Below are 23,651 nucleotides of genomic sequence, written 5' to 3' on the forward strand. Positions count from 1 at the left end.
GAGGGGTGAGGCGGGCGGGGAGCCATTTTGCTGCGAGCGGCGGCGGCGGCCCCCGGCCCCCCTCGCTGGACGCGGCTCGGCCCCGGCCCCACCGCTCCTTCCGCGCCCTCCCGCCGAGGGCGCGGCCGGCGGGACGAGCCCGGCGCCGCGGGGCCGGAGGATGCGGAGGGGCAGAGCCGTCGCCGCCGCCGCATCGTCGCGCCGTCCCCGGGGGGCGGCTGCCGCCTGGCCCCCGCGGCCGCTGGCGGGCCCGCGCGGCTGAGGCGGGCTGGGCGGGCGGAGGCGGGCCCGCCGAGGATGAGTGCGGGCTGCGGGCGGGACCCCCCTCGGAAGAGAGCCCGGCCGAGCACCGCCAGCCCCAGCGGCGGCTCCCAGGGAGAGCGGTCGCCGCCGCCGCCGCTCGGTCCCCGCCAGGAGGGGCCCGGGGGCAGCAGCTCCGGCGGCGGCAGCCCCGCCATCGCCGTGGGGAACAAAGGTTTGTACCGGCCGGGGCTGCGCTCTCCCCGGGGCAGGGGGAGCGGCCAGGCGAGCGCCGGGGCCGGGCGCGGAAGGGGGTTCGCCGGGGTCCGCGTCGCGGCGGCGTCCGTCCGTCCGCGCCCCCCCCCCCCCCCCCCCCCCCCCCCCCGCGCCTTCGACGGTTTCGAGGTGCCGGGGGACGGGCCGGCTCTGCCCGCAAAGCCTGCGCAGTGCTGAACTTGCCCAAGCCGGGCCGGAGCACTGCTCGGCGGCCCCCGCCGCCCCGTCCCGCCCCCGCAGGCGCCGCGGGAGCCGCGGCCGCGCCTGGGGCTTGGCGGGAGGAGGCGGCCGGGCCGGGCCAGGGGCTCCGCCGAGTTGCGGTGTCCTTCTCTGCCCCTTACTGCGTCTCTGCTGTGTTTCTCTTCGCGTGATACGCCGGAGGGAGGGCAGCGTTAAATGGCGAGAGGCTGGTTGTGCCGGTGCACGTAGCCTCCCCGGAGCTGGCTTTCAATGTCGGGCTTGAATCGTCCCTAACTTGGCTTCCCGGAGCCAGCGTGTCCCGTGTACCGGAGCCCGGTGGCGTAGGGCAGTGCGTGTTGCTTTCCTTTGGAGACGGCTTTGGGTACAGGACCGTTATCCCGACTTTGTGCCTGATCCTTTACAAACTTTGGGTAACGGTGCAACCATCCAAGTGAGCTGTGAGCCGCTAAAGGTAGCGTGTCTCGCGTGTGAGAGGAGAAGTACTTGCTGCAAGAGAAATGACGTTCAGCGGGGTATTGTGCCCGGCTATCACGGCAGGGAGAGCTAAGGGTGATGACAGGAACCCACATGGGCATGTGGCTGCAGGCCTGGAGTGCTGCTGGTCGTGTGGGGTGCTCCTCCTGCTGTGTAACAGAGCTGCGTAGGAAAAAGTTCCCGCATGGCTTCCTTGGGTTATTTTTATTTGGAGCTAACGCTGTCAAAATAAAATTTTAATGCACAATAAAGCACCTATTTCAGGAATAGAAAGGAATGCAGGGAAGGGAAAAAAAAAACCCAACAAAAACCCAAACAGATTTTCTGTGGTCTTTGGTTGATGAGTTAAACCTCCCACCAGTAACTAAGAGGCAACTTTGAGTAGGTAATAGTTTAAAGTTATATGTACGCATTCCTACAGAGTGGTAAATAAGAATCTTCTAAAACTTCAGTTGTTTTCCTCAGTGAGTGGCAGATTCTGAGGAATGGTTTGTTTTATGGGAATGGTTTGGGGAATCTTGAATAGAAATTTAGAGACCACTTTAAAAAAAATTACACTGAAGTCTGGTTTTGTTTATACTGAATGTCAGCATGTGTTGTCTTTTTGTTGCCTCTTATGTTTATACCACCTTATCTGTAGCAAAAAGAGATGTTAGTAGTATTAAGGAAAATGATGTGTGTTACATTGGTTATAGGGATTAAATGGCTAGTCAGATGTGAAAGTTCAGACCAAAGCCATTTTGTTCTGTTCTGATGCTGCTGCTATCGTTTCTATTTATTGCGCCAATGAATAAGTATTCCTTCCTCAGTGCAAGTTTATACCTCAAGAGGTAGTCAGCTGCCTTTGGAGAGGTTTATTCGTCCCATGTTTTAACATGTCTCTTCAGGTTTTTTTTCTGGCTGCTTCTTTTCTCCTTTCCTGTAGGCAATTTGGGTTAACACTTCAAATACAAGAAGGTGAATTTTGGTAAACAGAATGACTAATAGACTTTGGTTTTAGTGAATTATTAGAAATAAAAATTTTTTAGCTCATAAAATCTATCAAGCTGTTATTTTTGTCTCAGTGGGGTGAAGCTGAGTGTTTGTTGAAGAATTGTATGGCTGAGGGTGGCACAGGTATTCTTGTGCTTGTAATCTACATAAGGCTTGGCATTACTCCCTGGTGGCCTAGTCAAGTGATAGCAACTTTGCACTACTGTTTGTGCTGTTTCAGAAGAACTTAAAATGATTTAAACGTATCCTGGAGATTACTTTTTCATTCTAGAAATTCTGTACTTTTGATGAGGATACTTGATAACCAGCTGTGGAAAAGTGTTCAAGGCCTCAAATGTTAGGGAAAGCATTTATGAAACAATGTCTCTTAAGTTACCTGTGGCCTAAGTTACCTATGCTACAAATTACACAACCTCCATTTGCAGTAAAATGCAGAGTCTGTCTGTAGTGACTATTACTCAGAATAGCCAGATCTGCTGTACTGGTTTTTAAGTTCTGCAAAACTACTGTTGCAATAGGTGAACTACAGATTTTACTTACCCAGTTGAAAGCTGTGAGTTAACACCTTGCGCATTCAGCAGTGACAGGTAGATAATTTCTCTTGGCAAATGGAAAGAAAGGGAACTGAAGCTAGTTGCCAAATTTTCAGAGTTACCTTTAAATAATAACAAGAAAACAAAACTAAAAAACCCTTCTTATACTAATGAAGATTACTTTCCAGTTGTGAAATAACTGCTTTGAGTTCTTCCTCCCCATTTCCCCATAATTAGTTCATGTGCGGCTGTTCTATTAAAAGCTTGTCTGAACTGCAACATCACAGAGATAAGACTGATCACATTCACTGGAGCTGGGTCGTTGGTAGTAAATCTGAAAAAATTGTGTCCTTCACATTTTGTTGCTGTTTAGGGGAATAAGCATTGATAGGCTTCAGAAATTGTTTATGCATGGAAGGGAAAAGCAAAAGTCCTTTTCTCAGCACTTGTCACTTCTGCTATATACAATCTTTATATTAAACCTCATGTTTCACAGTATGCTACATACAAATAAGGTTCTTAGCTGGGTCTTCTAAGATGCCTAGTTGTTATTTTTTTGTTTGTTTTAAGCTATGTCATGTTGCCTCTTCATTCCAAAATTCAGCAGAAGTCTTTCAGGGCTCATTGTGGTGGTGGTGGTAATTAAAGGTAATAATGAGAGCTGGAAAGTTCAAGTTACTGGGTTTTTTTTTTGTTTTTTTGTTTTTTTCTTAATCTAGAGATTCACTGTATGTTTTAACCATATTAAAAAAAAAAAAAAGAAGCTGGGTTAAAAAAAACCCCACCACACACCAAGCCTGGCATTTATAAAGATTATTACAGAAGCTACAGCTGCTGACTGATACAAATTAAATATTGCATCACATGTAGTTTTAATACTGTTAGTGTCTGGATACTCCCTATAGTAGAGATGATAATCAGGACTTAATTGAGGTGTTTTTATCTTCATCCGGTACGAGTGATCTTATTCGTATGCAATCTTGTTGCAGTTTTATCATGTTTCATGTAATAATGTAGTGAACTGTGGTTTTTCAGTTTGTAAACAACGGACAATTACCACTTGGTTGGAGAATAAAGGACCCAAGACAACTGAGTCCAAAAGGTAAAATACACAGCATACGTATTCAAAAGTTGTGTTCTTTGAGTGGGCCTGTGGGGAGCTCAAAGTGCAGGTTGCCAGTACAGCTAGCTACTGAAAAAAAGGCAACCCTCTTTCTGCTGCTTTCCTTACCTTGGCGCATCCTCTTGAGTACAACCAACTGACAGAATTTCACTACAAAAATCTAACTAGTCCCCCTCCCCTCTAACCCCCCAAAACCAAACTCTTTTGCTGGCTTAGCTTCCTGAAGCACCTCAGTGTTTAGGTGAATAAATACTGCTGCTCGGGCAAAGAAAAAGATGGGAACCTGCAGCAAGGGAAGGCAAAGTGGGACTGCTGCTTCCAGTGGCAGCCAACCACTAGATCTAGTTAGCTGTAGTATCAGACTATGGTCTTAGTCAACAGCTCTGATTTTATTTTTGTTTAACATAGGGCAATAAGAGTTGTGGATTTTGGCTGGTGGCCCTGCATTCAACTCAGAGTTCTGTTGTTAATTTACAGACAAAAGTCTGTTCTGGTTTGTCTCATTGGACTGTGATTGTAGTATAAGCGTGTACAACTTGATTTAGTTTGGGCCAGAATTTACAGATGCTCAAACGTGCATTCAGGGTATTTTGTAAAAGTTGTTATGAACGCTTTGCTGCTGAATGGCACCAGGTAAAGTTTGGTATTTTCTGCTAGTGTAGTCTGTCAGGAGGAATGTTTGCAAGGCAGCGTTAAAATTAAACTCCTCAGAGTTTAACTATCTGATGCAGAGGAGTATCAGATATTGTTTTTCTATAATTGCAGTTGTAAATGTGCTGGTTTGTTTTTCATTGATGTTTGCTAATAAATAGAAATTGAAATCCATAGCAATGCTAAAATAGCTGGGGAAACTTGTGATAATGATTAGTACAGAAGTACACAGGGCTCAATTACAGGCTCACAGGTTGCAGTAAAGCAAGGATGTTAAGAGGTTGCTTAAGGAGGGAATGTGGTTTTTTGTTTTTGTTTTAAGATTCCCTTTAGAGTATTGCTTTTATATGTTCTCCTCCAGCCTTGCTGACAGATTACAGCCTAGTCAGTTTTAAGCAGCAGGTTTGTTGTGTAAACACTTTGTGTGCCTTTCTGTTGCAGTTAACATCACAATTTTAATTTATTTGAATTTGAACACTGTGTGAGATTTGATTTCTCATCTTAAGCTGACAACAGATATTGTCAATACCTTTGAACAGTCATTTATTGAGATGGCAGCAGTAAGATAACTTTCATTTTTCTTCATCAAAATTTTCAGTGCAAGAACAAATGCATCTATGGGGAGTTAAATTATCATAACATAAAACCCTCTAAAATCCTTTTGTTTTCAAATAATCTTCATATGGGTGAAGTTCCAAGCTATCATCTATTGCTCCAAGCCCCCTTTTTTTTTTTTTTTTTTTCCTTTTTGGTCTGTAGCGGTAAAGGTGTGAATGCTATCTCTTTATCCAGAGTGCTCTTTGAAGACAATCTGTTATTATTCATGGAGACAATTAATGCCTTCAGGAGTCTATTAAGATGTTCAGTTGCTGAATTTAGGATTATGTGATAATTGCATATTTTTAGTGTAGATGGGAAACTGGGCAATGACCAGACTGTGATACAGAGTTTAGCGTGCTTAGTTTGCATTGGTTATATACAATGCCGTAACAATACACTCAGGAGAGGGTATTGTTCAGAGTGATATATTCACCAAGACTAGTCAGGTTTTTTTTAATATTCATATGACATCTAAGTATGTACTTACACAAAAATTAATACATACGTGTGAAATGACTTTCCAATGTCGTCTTGAAAAGTTTCATCTGCTCATACAAAACTTGCTTCATTTCCCTGTGTAACCAGCAGGACACATTTCTTTCCATTCTTTGTGTAAGACAGCGCAGGACAAATTAGGTTATTTTTCTCTTTAAAAATAATAATTGATTTAATGTGTCTTTTTATTATCAGTCCTAAATAGATCTTACTCTTATGTTTTTGTTTTGTGATTTTTTTTTTTTTGAAGAGTCATGGGCTGCTTGCAAAAGTAAGGAGGTAATAAGGATGTTTTTGAGACTATGGACTACTGTGCCCTGCTCTTCTGAAAGATGAATTTGTAGCTCTGAGGCAATGGCTACAAAACCATTGATTTCCTTGCTCACTGTATTTAACTGATTAAAATGAAAGTTAAGGAGGACTTTATCATGACTTTAACATTTTTCATCTGGTGAAAATAACTAAATAATAGCTTAATACTGTTTAGATTTGAAAATAAGGGTAATGAATCACTGGAGTAGATTTCTGAGGTAAGCAACTGATTCATCATCCTTTGGAGCCTTTAAATGGAAATAGGTTGTTAGTAAGCTACATTCCCCAGTGCAGTAAAACTTGTTGATCCTGGTAGTGCTCAGTTAGAGAGTATAATGGGTAAAATTCTGTAGTTTCTGTTGTATGTTTATAATCATTGCTTTAAATATATATATACACACACAGAAATTTTATTTGGAGATAAGACATTAAATTCCTTTACTTCTCTTCCACAGCTTACACAGCAAAGTTAATACTGACGCAAATCCGAAGATGACTTCCATTAAAAAAGAGAACTTTTGTGAGCATGATGTGAAAAAACTAGAGAATATTTGTCAGCAAAATTATTCAAAAATATCTGTGGAAGTTGGTGCAAAGCATGTACATTTACCTCAGACAGGCAGCATGTATAACTGGGAGGCTGAGGACAAAGATCCAGTCTTAGACACAGAGCCTATAAAGGGGATGCAGTCTGGAGACATCTTTAAAAATGCCAACATCGATCAGATGCACAAAACTGGCAAGCAGGCTCAGAGAGGCTGTGAAGAAAGCAGTGACAATTGGACTCAGAGGAAATTATCATCAGGCCGGTCTTTGAAAATGGGAAATACAAAACTTTCTTCAAAAGACACTGAGACAGATGGACAAGTGGCTTCATGCAATTCACAGAAGCTGAAGAGTTGCAATTCTGTCTCTTTAATGGGGGAACAAGAAGAAGGGGATGTAGTTCCAGAAAGTCCACTTTCAGATGCTGGTTGTGATGCTTGTATATCTGATCTTGGAGGTCCTGGGAAACTGAGCAAATGTCAGAGCAGTTCAGGGGATTCACCTGCTTTTGAGAAAGAAAGTGAACCGGAGTCACCGATGGATGTAGATAATTCTAAAAATAGCTGTCATGGGTCAGAGGCTGATGAAGAAACAAGTCAGTTTCTTGATGAGCGAGAGGACATCAATATGTCAAAATCCATAAACAAATCTTTTAGAATTCAATATGGGGATGCTGAATTGGAGTCAAGAAAGTCATGGTTTTCTGCCAAGGGCTGTGAAAGCTTTGAGGAAATAGATAATTCTGTTAAAGAGGATAGTCTGCATACAAAGTCACCTGGGATCTCTCCTACTCTATTGTCAGAATGCAAAGGTGCAAAACAGAGTGTGAAGAGAGACTCCAAAATCACCTCTCACTTCATGAGGATACCTAAAGTAGAGGAGAAAAGGTAGCGTTCTGTCTGCCTCTTCATCTGTTTTTTCACACTTAAAAATTTCCACTTTGGTAATAGCACTGGAGGCTGGATTGTATAAAGAGTTTTGCAAAATGTATGTTAAGACACAAAGACAACTGATGTAAGCTTGAAATAACTTATTTTTAATGGGACTACTTGTGGGTTTTTTAAAGGATACGTTTGTCCAGTACAATTTTTTAAATCATTGGAGATCTGTTAAAATTCAGAATTAAGGACACTGTAGGAAGTTGATTTTCTTTATCAAAGAAGTGATTTAAGATGATGGGATTTCTAATGCTTGAAAATGAATGGTGGTACAGGAGTGCTTTATGGAGTATTGCTCTAGCATTCATTATTTAATTCAGAATACTTGAGGAAACTGATGTTTTCTTGGTTTTTTTAGTTCCATCTGTCAAAAAATACTGAATCTATTTTATTGAAGCATCAGTGCTACTGGTGCTTTGATTGAAATAGACATGAAAAAATTCACTTTTGAAAGCAGTTGTAGAGATGTGTGTGAGTGTTTTTCGGGGTTTTTTTGGCTTTTCATAATTTGGGGGAGAGAATGACTGGTGATGATATGCTACAGCAATGGAAATAGAAGTGCTGAGTATGACCCAGGACTCCACATGCTAGGTGTTGTGTAAGGACAAAAGGATAATCTCTGCTCTGAAGAGTTTAGATTTCAGTGGGAACTGAGAAAGTGAATAAACAGCAAAGGAGTAAGCAGAAAGAAGAGGACTGTGTGTGTTGGTGTGATAAGTGATTATCTCCATAGACTGAAGTCCTTAAAGCAGGGCAAGAAAGTAGTTTTGTACATCTTTACTGGGTGGTCCCTTCTGGATGTGAAGAGCAGCACAAATCATACTTTTCAAGGAAATGAAGAAGAGGTGATGGAGGGTGGCTAACTAGCATTGGGAGCTTGCATTTGAGAAATCTTAAGAGATGAGTAGGCTGAGAGTGGATTTGGAAAACAAAAAAAGGTAGTTTTAGGAAAAATGGATGGATGAAGAATTTGCTAAAAAAAGCATGGAAAAGGGGGTCAAAGTTTAAAAAGACGGGCTTAGGGAGTACTCTTTTTACTAATTTATATGAATTGCTGTTGTAGCAAAGCAGCAGAGGTTGTGGGTTGTGTTTGTCAGTGCTAGAGCATCGTGTGTTACAACAAATCCATGTTTGAGAAGGGAAACTCATGCAAAAGTTTTGCTGTGGGGATAGATGCGAATCCTAGCAATGCTTTACAGAATAATTAGTAAGGTAGAGTATGAGGCTGTAGAGAGACTATTTTTCCTTTTCTTTTCGGGGCCTAAACAAGATGATGTGAATGTTATAAACCTCAGTGCCAGGCAAAATAGTGGTATTGCCTATAGTGCTGTTGTGGTTTAAGCCCAGCCAGCAACTAGGCACCACACAGCTGCTTGCTCACTTTCCGCCCTCCCCCGCCCTGAGGGATGAGGAGGAGAATTCGGGAATAAAGTAAAACTCATGGATTGAAATAAGAACAATTTAATATGTAAAGTAAAATAAAATGTAATATGAACAACAACAATAATAAAATATAATAATAATAATGAAAAGGGGAAAAAAAAAAAAGACAATGATACACAATGCAATTGCCCACTACCCACTGACTGATGCCCAAGCAGTGATCTGCCCCTCCTGGCCAACTCCCCCGAGTTTATATACTGAGCATGACGTTCTATGGTACAGAATATCCCTTTGGCTCCTTCGGGTCAGCTGTCCTGGCCACACTCCCTCCCAGCTTTTTGTACACCTCCTCGCTGGCAGAGCATGGGAAACTGAACAATCCTTGACTTAGGATAAGTGCTACTTAGCAACAACTAAAACATCAGTGTGTTATCAACTTTATTCACACACTAAATCCAAAACACAGCACTGTACCAGCTACCAGGCAGAAAATTAACTCCATCCCAGCTGAAACCAGGACAAGTGCTTAAGAGGGCAATTAGAAAATCTTAAAGCTTTCCTCCTGGTTTTCATTAGACCAAGTCTAATAAGATAATAGAGTGGCTCAAATCTGAACTCAGGGAGAAGGCAGCAGTAACGTATCAAACAGGTTTCGGTCATCAGTAATGCTATGCCAGAATTACTCTTTGGCTGTCAGATGAGCACAGTGGGTCTGTACCCAGTGTCATGCTGATGTGGCTACACTATTTGCATGTGATCGGCCAGGTTGGAGGCATTGTCTGCACCTGAAGATACTGGCACATGCATAAAGGCAGCAAACAGGTTGGACAACATCTTTATCCAAGGGTGGAGTGAGTTCGCCAATGGGAATTTAGAGGTCTAAACGGTACCTCAAAGTGTAGGCTTTTAACTTGTTTTGCATTTTGCTCTGAGAACTTCTCTTGCATGAGAAGCATCTGGTATGTTACATCAAACATACAGCAGGTTCAGATTTTTCTTCCCCAAAATCTCAGATCCATTCAAATACCTTTGATCATTAAAGAGGATGAGTTCATCAGCTCTTGCATATATTTGATTTTTGCAAGTGTTTTTTGGATTATTTTTAAATTTCTACTTCCATTGCAAGTATTGTATGCATGGCATGAAAAATGGAACCCTAGTGAGAAAAGGTGGTGAAGAAGTTGTTTTTTGGGGTGGGTTGTTTGTTTGGTTGGTTGGTTTTTTTTGTAGTTTGAAGAAGGAATATGTGCATCTGTGCATGTACATGTGTTTGTTTTCTAACAGTTGAGAAGGGTCTGTAGAGGGTATCCTGACAAATACGGACCAATGAGTCTGTCTCCTGTCCCTGCATAAACAGATCCTGTTGGGAAAGAGCATGACTCTGCAGAGGAGAACCCTGCCTTGCTAACATATTGCAGTTCTGTGAAGGTGTTTGTAAGCCTGTAGAGAAGAGTGTTTCGGTAGACATTGTGTACATGTCTGTGTTGGGGAGGAAGAGGTTGGTGGTGGCAGGGGTTTTCCCCAGATAAAGCTTTGGCCTGGGGCCACAGCAAAGTCTAGCAAATAAACTGATTCAGTTATAAACATAACCCTGGGGTGGAAGTTCATGTATTTGCTTACCAGGTTTTTCAGTGGAAATAAAATGTTTCAATGTATTTTATTTTAACAGCAGAAAAGAAAAGTGTGAATTCAAACCCCAGAGGCCAGGAAGGAAGATTCCTAAATATATGCCGCCTCCTCTTCCAACTAATAAGAAATGGTTTGGGACACCGATTGAAGAAATGAGAAGAATGCCTATGTGTGGGGCCCGTCTTCCTCATCTGCGACCCTCAGCCAATCATACAGTAACCGTCAGAGTACGATAATTGAGTGTATTACCTGAAATCAAATTTCTTACTGAATTGTTCAAGAACATGAAATGCCAAATATTAGTCTTGTAGTATTAGCGGGTTGTGGAAGTCTGTCTTTGCCGTTCCTTGCGAGCAGACTAGGGCAACTGATATTCCTGAAAATTGACCTTTCTGATGCACAGAATTAGGATATTAAGATCCAGAAGCAATGTAATTATGGTTTTAATGCCTCTGGCTTTTAGGGATGAATATTTTTCTTTTGCATAGGGGTGTGTGTGTACTTCCTTGGCTGAGTTGTAAACTGTGGCAATTTAAATACGTCTGCAAGTAAAATCTTTACTTCAGTGTTTTCATGTTATATTTTCATTTTAATATGATTCTATTTTGGGTTCAAGATATACAAAACGCTCAAGATATTCAAGATATGATAAAGACAAAGAATGAAGAGGAGATTGGAGCAATTTTACCACTGCATTTTAGATCAAATCAGATACATTTGCCTTTAATCCTTTGGAGTACTATGCGGTCAAGTTATTGTTGAAATAAAACATGTGACCAGAAATCTGTAGGGTCATGGATAAATCACAAACAAAAGAGAAGCACATTAAGTTTAAATGCAAGTTCTGAGAGAATCAGTGCTGCCAGAAGGCCATATAGCAGATTAAGTCTTTAAGAACATTGCATTATTTATTTTTATATTTCTGATATTCTGTGGAGTAAACTTGAAATACTGCTATATCTATAATGATTTTCCATCCTCTTCAGTGTTAGGTTAAAAAATGTTATTTCTGCACACAACTATGGTTAGATTTAAAACTACATTTTGAAAATATTTGCATGAAACTATGTAGATAGTTAAATTCATAAATGAGGAAGTATTTAGCTGATAAATGGACACAAAATAATTGCATGTATTTCATTTATTTCAGTATGTTTCAAGAGGTCAAATGTTAAGGTGGTGTTCTTTTCACCAAACATAAGAGTAACAGATGGATTTTTTTCTAACTGAATATCCATCATGTGATCAAGTTGTAGCTTTCCTCTCTCCAAAAAGGATGGCCATAGATGAGAGCTTTTTTAACTATGTTTTTGCTTACTATTTATTTCTTCCATTTAAAAACTTGCATAGAGAGTCTGAGCTTCCCCGCCCCCCCCCCCCCCCGCCCTTTTCTGTGTTGCAGGTAGATCTTCTGAGGGAAGGAGAGGTGCCTAAACCTTTTCCAACTCACTACAAAGATTTGTGGGACAACAAACATGTTAAAATGCCTTGTTCAGAACAAAATTTATACCCTGTAGAAGATGAGGTAAGATAAAATATTTACAGTTGTGTAATCAAATAAGTTTGTTTATGTATAAATGAGTTTTCAGTTTACTGCATTTGCTCAGTTAGCAAATTGTATGTATGGAATTGGAAAATCAAATAGATGAACATACCTGGTCTGAAAAGCTGGATTCTGGGTCGTGATGCTTCAGGCAGAGCAGAAGATTTTTTTTTTCCTAGTAATTATTTTACCTAGCTATTGATTTGATGGATGATTTTGATAAGTATAAGCTTATACTCCATGTAAGTTATATATTTATGTGTTTTGCGGGTCTTTTTGTGAAGCAATTTGGGATGCCAACAGATGTGAATGAATTTGTAACCACATTCTGATTATAACATTCTGTCAGGTATTGCTGGTAGGTTGAGGTATATGTCTGCTGTTCTGCTAAAACCATGACAGAGAGATTATGGTTAGCCCTGCATGGTTTGTTGATCTGATATTTCTTGTCACTGCTCAAGGATTACTTAAACGTAGCTGCTGAAATACTTAAGACTGTGGTGAATAAAATGAGCAAGTGTGTCCTGTAGTGAAGACGATTATTGATACTTGAATCTGGAACAAAGAACTTTTATAGCCTCTAGGAAGTACTCTTGGTTTTTTCATTTATCAATATTACAGATACAGTATAAAATATATTTAATTGATGTTTCAGAGAGAAACCATTCATAAGATCTTTGCCAGTTGAGCAAGATGAGTTGTCTCTGTCCTTGTGGTAGTCTTGTAAGAAATATTATTGCTTGCAATGGGCAATAATACTTTCTGTTGAGGAAAAATATCACAGGATGTCTTAAATTTGGGTTGGTGCAAGAGTCAGCCACAGCAATATGCTTTTAGAATCTGTGCTCTTATTGTTCTTAATATTACATTTTTATAAACTTGATTCATTTTATATTTTTGAGTTGCAGATCTTATAAACTGTGGTCATGTAAATCTCCTTTCTTCACAAAGAAGGGCATTATTTGTCCTTCATGAGATGGCATTAGAGAGAGTGCCGCATATATGAAAAAGAGATCTTTTTATGAATTTTGTGAATGCTTCAATTAAAAAGGAACTCTTAAGGAAGTAAAAGGCAGTGGACTAGAAGTTGCAGAAGTACTTTACAGTTACTCAAAATATGTGGTTTATTTTTTAAGAACTTCACAAATAGAACAAACTTTATTTTAAAAAAATGTGGCAAGGAAGACAATTATTAGTAAATATGTCTTTCTGTTTTGAGTAACTTCATCTGACTTTGTTTTGGGCTTTTGTTTTAAAGAACGGAGATAGAACTGCTGGAAGTCGATGGGAACTAATCCAAACTGCCTTACTTAACAAATTTACTTGCTCGCATGATTTGAAGGTAAGCTTGTCAATTTGAAATCAAATCTATGTACATGTATGTATGTTCAGGCTCTCCATGTACTGTTAGTGATTCTGACTCGGTCCTATTTGTTTAATCACTTATAAAAATAAGTTATGCTGTTCAAGGGATTCCCTAATGAATTAAGGGTCTTAATGAGTCTTAAGTGTTACCACTGAATTTATTGGGTATTATTAAAATGAATTGTCTTTATAAGTCTACACAAAACTGTGTTTGTCCAGTGGTATTTACTAGTTTGTGGTAAATGAAGCATGTAGGCTTTTTCTGTAACCAGATGGTAGGGAGATGCACAGGTTAGAGGGTTTGAAACAGTAACTGTTCATACCAATATACTTCACTAAAATTGCAATGATTCAAGCTGCTAACAAAAATCTGTAAATTTTGGAGACTAATGCCCTGTTGATAACTCTTATAGTTCTCATTGGCTTTAATGAATTGTGATTTGGAGCAGCTTAGAATTGCTATTATGTTTTTTGTGAAGAATAATGTAATTTAGATTATACCTGAAAGGCAGGGAAGGAGGAGGATGCAAAAGCTACAGATAAACTTTAAACAAATAAATAGTGCTCCCCTGGCATCTAATGAAACTTCCCTTGATAATACTATTTTATTTCCTGTTTTTTCTGGAGAATTTTTTAAAGGTGGTTGTTGTAAGGGCCTATTTAATTCGTTGCGGTTCTGATTCTTTAAGTTCATAAACTGGTAAAACTTCTGGTATATTGCTGAGGTTGGTATTTTTAAAGAGAGGAAGCATGGGGTGGGGAATGTTTATGTTGTGTGGTTTAGGCAGATCCAAGCATGCCTTATCTTGTTTTGTGCTAGGAGGAAAACCCTGTAGACTAAAGCTTATTCAATGCTAAACCTAAAATACAGGATTCAGTACCATGGAGTCACACTGTATTATGGATTTTGATAGGCTCTGTGACAGGTTTTAGCCACTAGATGGTACTGTTCCTTCAAAAAGGGAATTTCATAAAATCATTTTTCTTCTCTTAAGTATCTCTAGGCTTTATTTTGTTGTGCTCTTTCCCTAGGAGGCTATACTGAGATACAACATTGCTTATTCCAAGAAATGGGACTTCACTGCTCTTACTGAGTTCTGTGAGAAGGTAAACCAAGTCTAAAATAGGAAGAAAAGTGAAAAATAAAAAATATAAGTGACTGTCTATATGTCTCAATGCTTTTGGCTTTATTTCCCTTTTCAAGAGTAAAGGTTTTGCAATCATGATCTATGTGGACAGTTATTTGGCTGGTAACTTCAGTTGAAATGATAAATATACTTTATAAGCTGGATTAGTTTTAAATCTTACGCAGGTAATTTGGGTACTTCAGTAAGAACTAAGGTTACTGAAGGTAAGGTGAGAAATGCCTTTTCTCTGTTTTATGATAACCAGAATTATTAATAAATTGTATTAGTATTTCCACTGTAATGGTTCTTGTTTTAAAAAGTATTGCTCTTTTTTTCCTTTTTTAAACAACTTTAGTGTTATAATACAGTGGTGTTTGTATAGACTGTGCTTTGCTGGTCTAGCAGTAAAATTTTGCTATATGCTGAGATGATGAATTTAAACTGCAGAGCCTTTGGAAGATTGGGATGGTTTTTATAACTTCACATTACTTTTCTGGAAGAGGATGGAAAATAAAAATTAATAGTAGGTGGCAAATGCAAGTTGGACTATTATTAATGTACACCCTGACTGATGTTCAGAAACTATGCTAATTAAAGCAGTATGGGAGGTTAAATGAGATGCAGTAGAAATTGTATTTTTCTTCCACCAACTCAGAAGTGCTTTTAAAACACGTGTGCCTGTTTTCTTGGGAGGGGCTTGCTAAGCTGTATTAAGGTTCACTGGAAACTAAATTTGATTTGAAGTCAATTTTGTCAGTTCTGTATGTTTAAAATAGATGTCTACTTAATTCATGTGATCAGAGGAACTGCTCTTTCTATTGCCTGTTTCCATGGCGTATAGGGACTACTATTTTACAGAATGAGTTTTGTTTTGCATGCAACACAGTATTTTTATTACTCGCAGAAGGTACCTATAAAACTACCGGTGGTATCGTATTTGCTAGCCATGAGAGCTACTGCGTTCGCTCATCTTGCCAATTTAGTGCTCCCTCCTCTCATCTGTGGGATGTCTCTGTTTTTCAGGCTGGCTGGTAGAGGCTGTGGATATTTGGCCTCTTTGCTCCTGTTGACTCTTGTAATAACTGAAATTAACTTGGGCTGTTCAACTGTTCAATCTTGTGTTATTGAAGAATACATATTTAAATTATTAGAATGTTTTAAAGTACAAGCAAACTATTTATTTAAAATCTGACTCGGGAATGTACCAGATTTGCATCGTATTGCTACAAACACAACTGGGCTTGTCCTGATGTGTTCATATCGTGCGTCTGGGAGTTCAGAAACTATGCATGATTAGATTCAGAGATCATCAGCCAGGGAGAATAAGTAATATCAGCTGTCTCCAGAGAAGAGAGGAACAGTAGGGAAATAAACTATGTATTGGGCATCAATCTTTCACTGAGGGTGAAAAGGCAATTTCTGTCACCTGGAAATGATGATTTATTTGTGATGTTCCCAGATGAAGGGAGGAGAGCTGTTTCAAAACATGGATTTTTGACCAAGGTGAAGAGTGTGCAGCAGTGTATTAAATAAGGAGCAGTGAAGCACTATAAGACAGTGGCTCCTTGTAGACCACAGGAGCAAAATCTTACCCTGGCTTTGTTTATTGAATATATTGAATTTAGTGAACAGAACGTGGGGGGAATACATCTTGCAGAGAGATGTTTAAATCTTTTCTGTTATTAAGGGATGTATGAACTCTTCAAGTTCTGTAAATTAACAAGGCATCTGCTTTCAAAGACTGCAGTCTGCTTAAGTCAGTAGCTATTGAGTGAAAAGTTGAGATCCTCTGTGGAAATGCCTAAATATACTAGCCTGTAGTGAAATGTAGCTTTTGAAGTTACTGTATTTGGGAGTTAATGATTAAGGGCTTACCATTGGCTTGTGTATTTTCTTGTTTATCTTACTGTTTTGAGGGAACAGGGGAACTGTGTCAAGTGACGTTTGCTCAGCAGAAGTTGAGAGGTTTGGTTGAAAGGAAAGCTGGCTTGAGTAATCAGCCCAAAGGGAGGGGCAGCAGCTCAACAAAGGGAGAAATAGTCACAAATATGTATTAAAAGAAAAAGATTAAAACAGAGTCTCTGATCCTCAAATATCTATTTATATTCTTGGGTACTATTGGCTTCCAATGCATTCTTAACCAAGAATTCTGTGGTCTGATTTAGAAGGCAGCTGGGTCCACAAATATAATAGTGTCTATTTTAGTGATTCATTTAAGGCCACTGTATTCAGATATTACTTCAATAAGTCTGTGCTTGGTGAATTATAAAGTACCATTTGTTATTTTATCTTCTGATTCTGGACACAGCTCACCTTATCTATTAATCTGTTGAATGCTTTCATATCAGTCTTACATTGTGTTTCCTATTTTAGGTAGTTTCTTTCCAAGTTACACGGTCAAAATATGCATTATTTTTAAATCCTACTTGTAAGATTCAAATCAATGTCCTTTGTAATAACAATACTTACCAGTTTCTTGGGTTTAAGTTTATTTTCCTTTAAGAGTAAAACTCTTTCAGCTTTCTTAACTAATGGGAAATAAATATCATGTATGTGATGCAGGATTTTTTTTCCAGAACAACATACCCTGACATGTAAAGGCTGACCAGTTTTACCGTTTGTCCAAAGTGTTGTCAGAAGAGGGAGCCCTCACACTATTTTCAAAAAATTCTTTTGGATGCCAGTTAATGTTTGGAAGTAAAATTCCTATTTGTACATTGAAGTAAATTTGGGAGCTTGGGGTTTTTTTGTTTCTTTTTAAAAGTTCATAGTGCCCATCAGTAATGTACATAAAGCTCTCAGTAGCTTATTTGCTTCAGACATATGACAGTTTTGTTGTCCTCTATGGAATTTCCACACTGTTGTATTGATTTGTTTTGCCATCTGTTTGTTAATATTGGCAAACAGGCTTAGGATTTATTCAAGTTATTACTTAGTGGATGAAAATTATTAGTGCTAACATTTTTCTTCTTACTTGCAAAATTCTTGTCACTTGGAAGTCATCCTTGCATCAGTTTTCCCAGAATTTACATAGAAGCCAGACAGTGAAGAGTAAACAACAAGCAGAAAAAGAAATGTGAGGAAACTGCTGTGGATGGAGCTGTCTCAGGACCCACAATGTGTTGTAGATGAGCTTTATTTACGTGAATGATGATAGGTTGGGGTTTTATTACATGCTTTTGGTCAACAGTGCTACATACTGTAGAAGTTTTTATTTTTCTTTCTTGTAGACTTGCCCTTCCACTTCCAGGCAAGACCAAATTATTTTGCTTTTTCCCAAGTGCATGAAACAAAAAGCCTAGTGAGGTCATTCAAGGCTTATCTCTTAGACTAATCTCCAACAACAGCAACTTTATTTAAAGAGAAAAGTAGGGCTTTATAATTTAAGATAGTCACATTTGTCTGCTGCTTTAGATTGGGCCTGCTTGTTCTGGACATGCTTTGTTTTTATTGCTTTAAAGTCTCGTAGAGCTTAAACATAATTCTTGTTAATGTTGTTTCATGAACTCTTCCGCTTACTGCTTGCATCTCTCCTGCTCTTTCAGGAACAGAGGAGTGTTTAAATCTGAAAATGACATGAGATTGTATGAGCAGTGCATAACTTTCTCTAAAGGTGATACTTCTTTTAAATTCAGTTTTAGTTGCATAGTATATAAGAACTTAAGTCAGCAGGATTTATGTTGTGAAGCTTCAGGAACCTTCATGATATAGAACCTCTGTCATTAAAATCTGAGCTCTTTTGAGGTGAACCAGTCAGTGAGCAGCCTCACAACTTGTTTTTGTCCTTTACAGTAGAGCTGTATCAAACTGAGTTGTTTGGTCCCATCTAAAACTTGTGAGTTTTAGCAGCAGTACTTAAGTTAATAACAAATCTACTGAAAAAATGTGACAGACACTTAAAGTGACAAAAAGGAACTCTGCAGGCAATGAAACAACAATGGGCACTTTTATTGCTCACATGGTTTAAATTTCAGTCGTCTTCTAAACTCCTTTGAAACTTGGAGAACTGGAGCATTTTCATCATTTTAGTGTCAGAAAACAAAAGAATAATGCTCATATGCTTTTTGATTCTTACTTGCAAGTTATCCAAGTTACAGGTTTTCCTGATATGCTTCAGTAAAAGGAAGGAGTCAGATCTAGTAATTTGATTTTTAGCTACTCTTGCTGCTTTTTTGTATATACAAAGCAGAAAGAGAGGGACTCATGTATGCAGGACTGTTAGCATTTAGGATTCCCAAAATATTTGTGTTTAAAGAGTTACTTTGTGAAATAATGTCTGTATGCTATTCAGTGCTGAAAACAATTAATCCAGTATTTAAGCATGTCAAAACTGTAATCTCTGGTGATTACTCATGTATTGGAAATTGCAAATAGTTTAGACATAAGTTTGATCTCTTAAGAAGCATAGACCGAAGATTGGAGTTTAGGTAAATTTGTGTGGCATAGACAGTGATTGTCTCTGAGCTTCTGCGAGTCATCTGAAAAATGGATCACAATACATCTTGCAGATGTTCACATTGTATCCGTAAATATTTTTGTGTTTGTCTGGCCTCTTTGAGCTTGATCAGCTTGGTGGAAAATTTGTGTCTGTGAAATGGAGAAGAAATGACGAGAGGAGTCAGGAACGGTGTAAATGTATGTAATAGTTTCCATATGAGGAACGTCTGAATAAGCTAGGACTGTTCCATCTTTTCATCTTAGTTGAGAGAAGTGCGGAATGGCTATAACAGTGGTGTCCAAAATTAATGTAAAAGAGGTTGAAGAGGAAATGACTGTTTGTTCTTCTAGTGCAACAGTTAAGGGACACCAGATAAGTGTTCCTTGCAGGTAAGGGTTTCAAAACCAGACAAAAGTAGTTACTTATTTAGATACTGAATAAAAGGCTGTGGAACTCCTTGTCCAGGGCACGTGGAATATGCTATGGCTTTACATCAGGTTTTGAAGGGATTTGGAGAAATTGCTGGTGGAAAGATGCCATTGACCATCTACACAGATACTGTGATGGACTCTGGAAATTTCTGAAACTGATTACTGCAAGTAAAGAGCGTTGTGAGGAAGTGCTGCTGATTACTTGCTTTTCTTGCTGTTAGACTTTTCTAGACATTTTTTATTGATGGACTTTCATGAACTTTTGTCCATTTTTACATTCTTATGACTTTGCTGGGTTGAAGTTGAGAGGCAGCAGTGGCCTTGTCATGTGGGCCCCATTGTGGCATAGTACCAATATGAGACGTTGCTGACAGAAAGGCATGGGGATCTATACACTAGCCTCTTTTAGGAGGACAAAGTAGTAAATGTAACTGACATCTTAAATGAATCTCACTCGAAGGCACTTGCCTTTTAAAATTTGTTTTTCCAGGCTCTCTGCAGAACTTTAAACCCTTGATGCCTACTTGATGCAAGTAGGAAGACTTAAAGGGGATATGCTAGAGGTATCTTTACAAAGACACTCTGTCATTCTCCAGTGTATAATACTCAGTTTCCGGCTTTTAGTGTAGGAAAAAGCATGTGTGTGTCTGCAATGCCTGTTTATGGATGTCTTGTGGTCGTCTTGTCGTTTGGGAAAGCTGTTTGAAGCCAATCAATCAATTTAATGACCAGGATCTGCATATTTGCTGTTGATTCCCATATAAATTCAGCATTCAGGAAATCCTTTTCTATTATGGAAGAAGCTGTATAACTAACTTTTACATCTGGATTTTTCTGTGAGGTTGAAAGAAACATGATAATGCTCTTTAAAAAGACCAATCTCTTCTCCTGTCTATACTTAATTGCAGAGAAGAACCTTCAGCATGAAGGAAAAGGAATAACGTACCAGACGACTTTGTGCTCTTTTTGTCCTTTTCCAGTCAAGCATGAATTCACTGGTTTTAGCCTCAAAACTGGCTGTTAGCAGTTTTTTATGGCACAAATCTCAGCTTATCCTAAAATCTGATAAAAAGCTATATACCAAGAAAACAAGGTCAGTTGTCAAGCTGAAGGAATATATTGCTATTTTTCTTCACCTTTTAGTTATGCTTTTACATGGTATAGAATATGCGCTATTAAAAATGTTTGTCTTACAATTACAGCTGTAATTAGTTTTGAAACAGGATTAGAAAAGGAGTCCCATTTCTCCCTGCTTTTTTCCATTAAAGCTTGCATGACAATCATAATTCTGGATGCTAGATCGTTTTAGAAGTCCAGAGCAGTCAGGATACGAGGCTTCGTTACTGTCTGCTTTTGCATGCAAGTGTCTACCTGTAAATTTGTAGAACCTCGCTTAACACCTTTTTCAAGCTTTCTATAAATGTAATTTACAAATACGTAAACTTATTAATAGATAATATGCAAGATAAATATGTAAATAAATCACTTTATAAATACAATTTTTTCTATTTTCCATAAATATCACACATCCCTATTACAGGTGTTTTGCTCTTCCAAAAGTGTGGTTTCCTTTTCTTGAAAAATCGGTAGTTACGTTATTGTACTAGAAATTATTTTTCATTTGCACAAATCCTTACTATTTAAATTTTGGCCTAGCAATATTCATATAGATATGTGCACACACTTTCTAAGATACCACTTTTTTTCTACTGCAGGTGTTCTGTGCAGATTCCAGGATATAGGAGAATATTCTTAAAGTGAGGAGTGGGGGAGCATATTGCATTGAGTCTTGTTTCTGTTAGTCAATGCTTTGCACTTAGGAATAATTAAATGGAAGAAAACTCTTATATTTCAGTGAAAAAAAGCTAACAAATGTGTGTTATTGAATTGCTGAATTATGGCATAAACCTAGTAAAACCTGGGATAATATCTGCAGAATGTGCTTAGTGTGATTTTTTTGCCACACTATAGTTTCTCATTTGAATGTGTGCTGCTATGTAGTATACTGGCACGTTTGGTCTGAACTTGGTACTTTCAGAAAATGTCAGATGCCAGTAATTGAATTAAGATGGAGCATATTAAATGTTTGAGAACTGAGCAGAAAAATCAGATGCGCAAATATTGGCAGTATGTCTGCTTACTCTCTAAGAAGAATTGCTTGCTTTTTGAGATCACTGAGCTGATTTGAATGAAATTAAGAACTGTCTTGTCAATGAAATACTCCAAATGCAAAATTTCAAACAGCCACAGAACCACACAGCCTTTAAGCGTGTGTGCTCTTAACCTTAATAACCTGAATTTAATAACCTTAAACTTAGTAACCTTAAGAAATTTTGGAAATTACCTGGACAATTTTGGAAATAATACTTTCATTTTTTTACCATTATTTCTATTTTTCATCTAAAAAAAGAATATGAATGCAACATCTGAAGATGATGCGATTGTAGTATAGTCTGGTTGGATTATGGTTGAGCTCTGGATTTTCACTCATTTGAAAAAGACCAAACTGTTTAAGAACACCTGCTACTGTTAAGTAAGTGCATATCTTGGGGGATAGGGCTTTACCCCACTCTCGTTTCCTAGCAGACCTTATGAATCATGTCAGTCTTTCCTGTATGTTTTGTTGTTTGAATGACCTGCTTGAAAAAATGATTGCTGTAATCAGTGATACTGGAATAGAACGAATTTTAAAGTACCAAATTGTTCTGGTGACTGGGTTTTTGATAAATCATTTTTATAATTGTCTGGACAGTACTAACAGAAGTGAGCATTTTAGAGATGTCAGCACTACAAATGTAGGCTTTTAAACAAGAAATAAAATGTCCCAAGGCTGAAAATAGCCTATCCATTGCTCCTTGCTGGATTTCACTTTAGTCCAGATGTTTTCAAACAATTTTCATTACATCAGATTACCTTTTTAAAATCTAAACTGAAAGGTCTTTTGAGTGTGCCATGAAGGGTTTTCTTTTTACAGTAGCAGAAAGGAATTTGTCCCCATATTGAACAAAACACTTTTCTGGTGTGGAGGGAATATGCATCTTGTACACATTCAAAACATTAGAAGCTAAGCATTGTAGAGGAGAAATAGCATTGAGTACTGAATTACAGGCTTATTCTTAGTTGTCTGTACTTTCTCAGGAAAACAGTTGAGTATCTTTTAAGTGGTGTTTTGTAAGCACCATCGCAATGACTGTTGCATCAGACTATTGACTCAGAATTACCAGGGAAGGGATATCTACACATACCAGGTGTAGAGTTTTAATTATAATGTGTCTTAAGTGTTTGTGGATACTTAATGCTTTGAGACAATGTAGAGGTACATCCTGAGGATTTCTTCCATAGTTTTTCTCTGTATTGAGAGCATTCCTGTTTAAAAAAAGAAAAGAAAAAAATCTAGTAAATATAAATGTTTTGGTTTTAAAAGCTATCCTCTGATAGTTGCTTTTTTTGTTGTGTTTCGGGAGCAGGGGTCTGATGAATATATTTCTTTGCTTCCATTGGATTATGTGTAAATTGTCATTTACCTGTGCTCACTTATCTATCCCAAATGACTAAGAGAAGCCCCTCTTGGTTGTGGTGGCTTTCCTTAGCTGCTTTGTGCCTTTAGATTTATTTGTCTGTTTAGGGTTTGTTTTGGTGTTTGGTTTTGGGTTTTTTTTTATTTAATGTCCAGAGCAGTAAGAATAAAAAAACCTGATGATGGTCAAAGCTTTCAAGAGAAACACTCTCTGAAAAAGTGTAGATGGAAGTAGGGAAGCGATAAGGAAGCATTGCCATTGTTAGAATGACTATGAAGGCATAAATGAAGTGTATTGTAATTATATTCCCAATTCTTCCCATGCTTTTTCATCTGAAAAACTGAATTTGTTTATATTGCTTCCTTGCAGAGTTTGTTATTAGTTGCCATGCATTCTTTAAAGAGCAGGTTTGCAAAGGTGACAGAGTGTGTACCCTGGAGATGGTCTGAGGGTCTTATTTGGCCAATATAATCTTAATTACTGGATATTTTTTTCAAGAGTCTATAATTCTGACAACCAAAAAAACCCCAGTCTATAGATTTGTTGAAGTCTACAATGCTATTGTTTTATCTTTAGTTGATCCTTCTTTTTCCCCTTCTGTCTGTGCTTGACCTTTTTTTGGTAATGTTAAAGAAAATACAGCTTTCATAAGGGCAATAGCTATGTTGTCTCATGAAGCTTTTAGTGCCAAGGTTATCAGTTACAAAAGTGGTTGAAAAAAGTTGTAGTTAAATATCTGATGGCTTTTGAATGCTTCCACACTATGGTTTGTAGCAGATGTTTTTAAAATCATAGCAGTATTAAACATTTTTTCCCCCAAGTACTGTGTTTAGAG

At 38.5% G+C, this 23,651-nt stretch overlaps 1 protein-coding gene across 4 annotated transcripts in view; it reads left to right on the forward strand.

The window, feature by feature from the left end:
- The window catches only part of PARG (poly(ADP-ribose) glycohydrolase), a 74,613-nt gene that overhangs the window by 134 nt on the left and 50,828 nt on the right, over positions 1–23,651 (forward strand). Inside the window, exons 1-7 of one of the 4 annotated variants that reach the window (XM_052799166.1) lie at positions 10–475; positions 3,753–3,819; positions 6,354–7,331; positions 10,435–10,621; positions 11,797–11,919; positions 13,196–13,279; positions 14,335–14,409. In XM_052799166.1, coding sequence (XP_052655126.1) covers positions 298–475; positions 3,753–3,819; positions 6,354–7,331; positions 10,435–10,621; positions 11,797–11,919; positions 13,196–13,279; positions 14,335–14,409 — 1,692 coding nt within the window. In that variant the 5' untranslated portion in view covers positions 10–297. Of the gene's footprint in view, positions 1–9; positions 476–3,752; positions 3,820–6,353; positions 7,332–10,434; positions 10,622–11,796; positions 11,920–13,195; positions 13,280–14,334; positions 14,410–23,651 lie in introns of those variants that run through there. The other 3 variants (XM_052799167.1, XM_052799168.1, XM_052799170.1) reach the window with 3 other exon arrangements.

This window comes from Harpia harpyja, chromosome 10 (assembly GCF_026419915.1).
Source record: "Harpia harpyja isolate bHarHar1 chromosome 10, bHarHar1 primary haplotype, whole genome shotgun sequence".
Taxonomy (NCBI): domain Eukaryota; kingdom Metazoa; phylum Chordata; class Aves; order Accipitriformes; family Accipitridae; genus Harpia; species Harpia harpyja.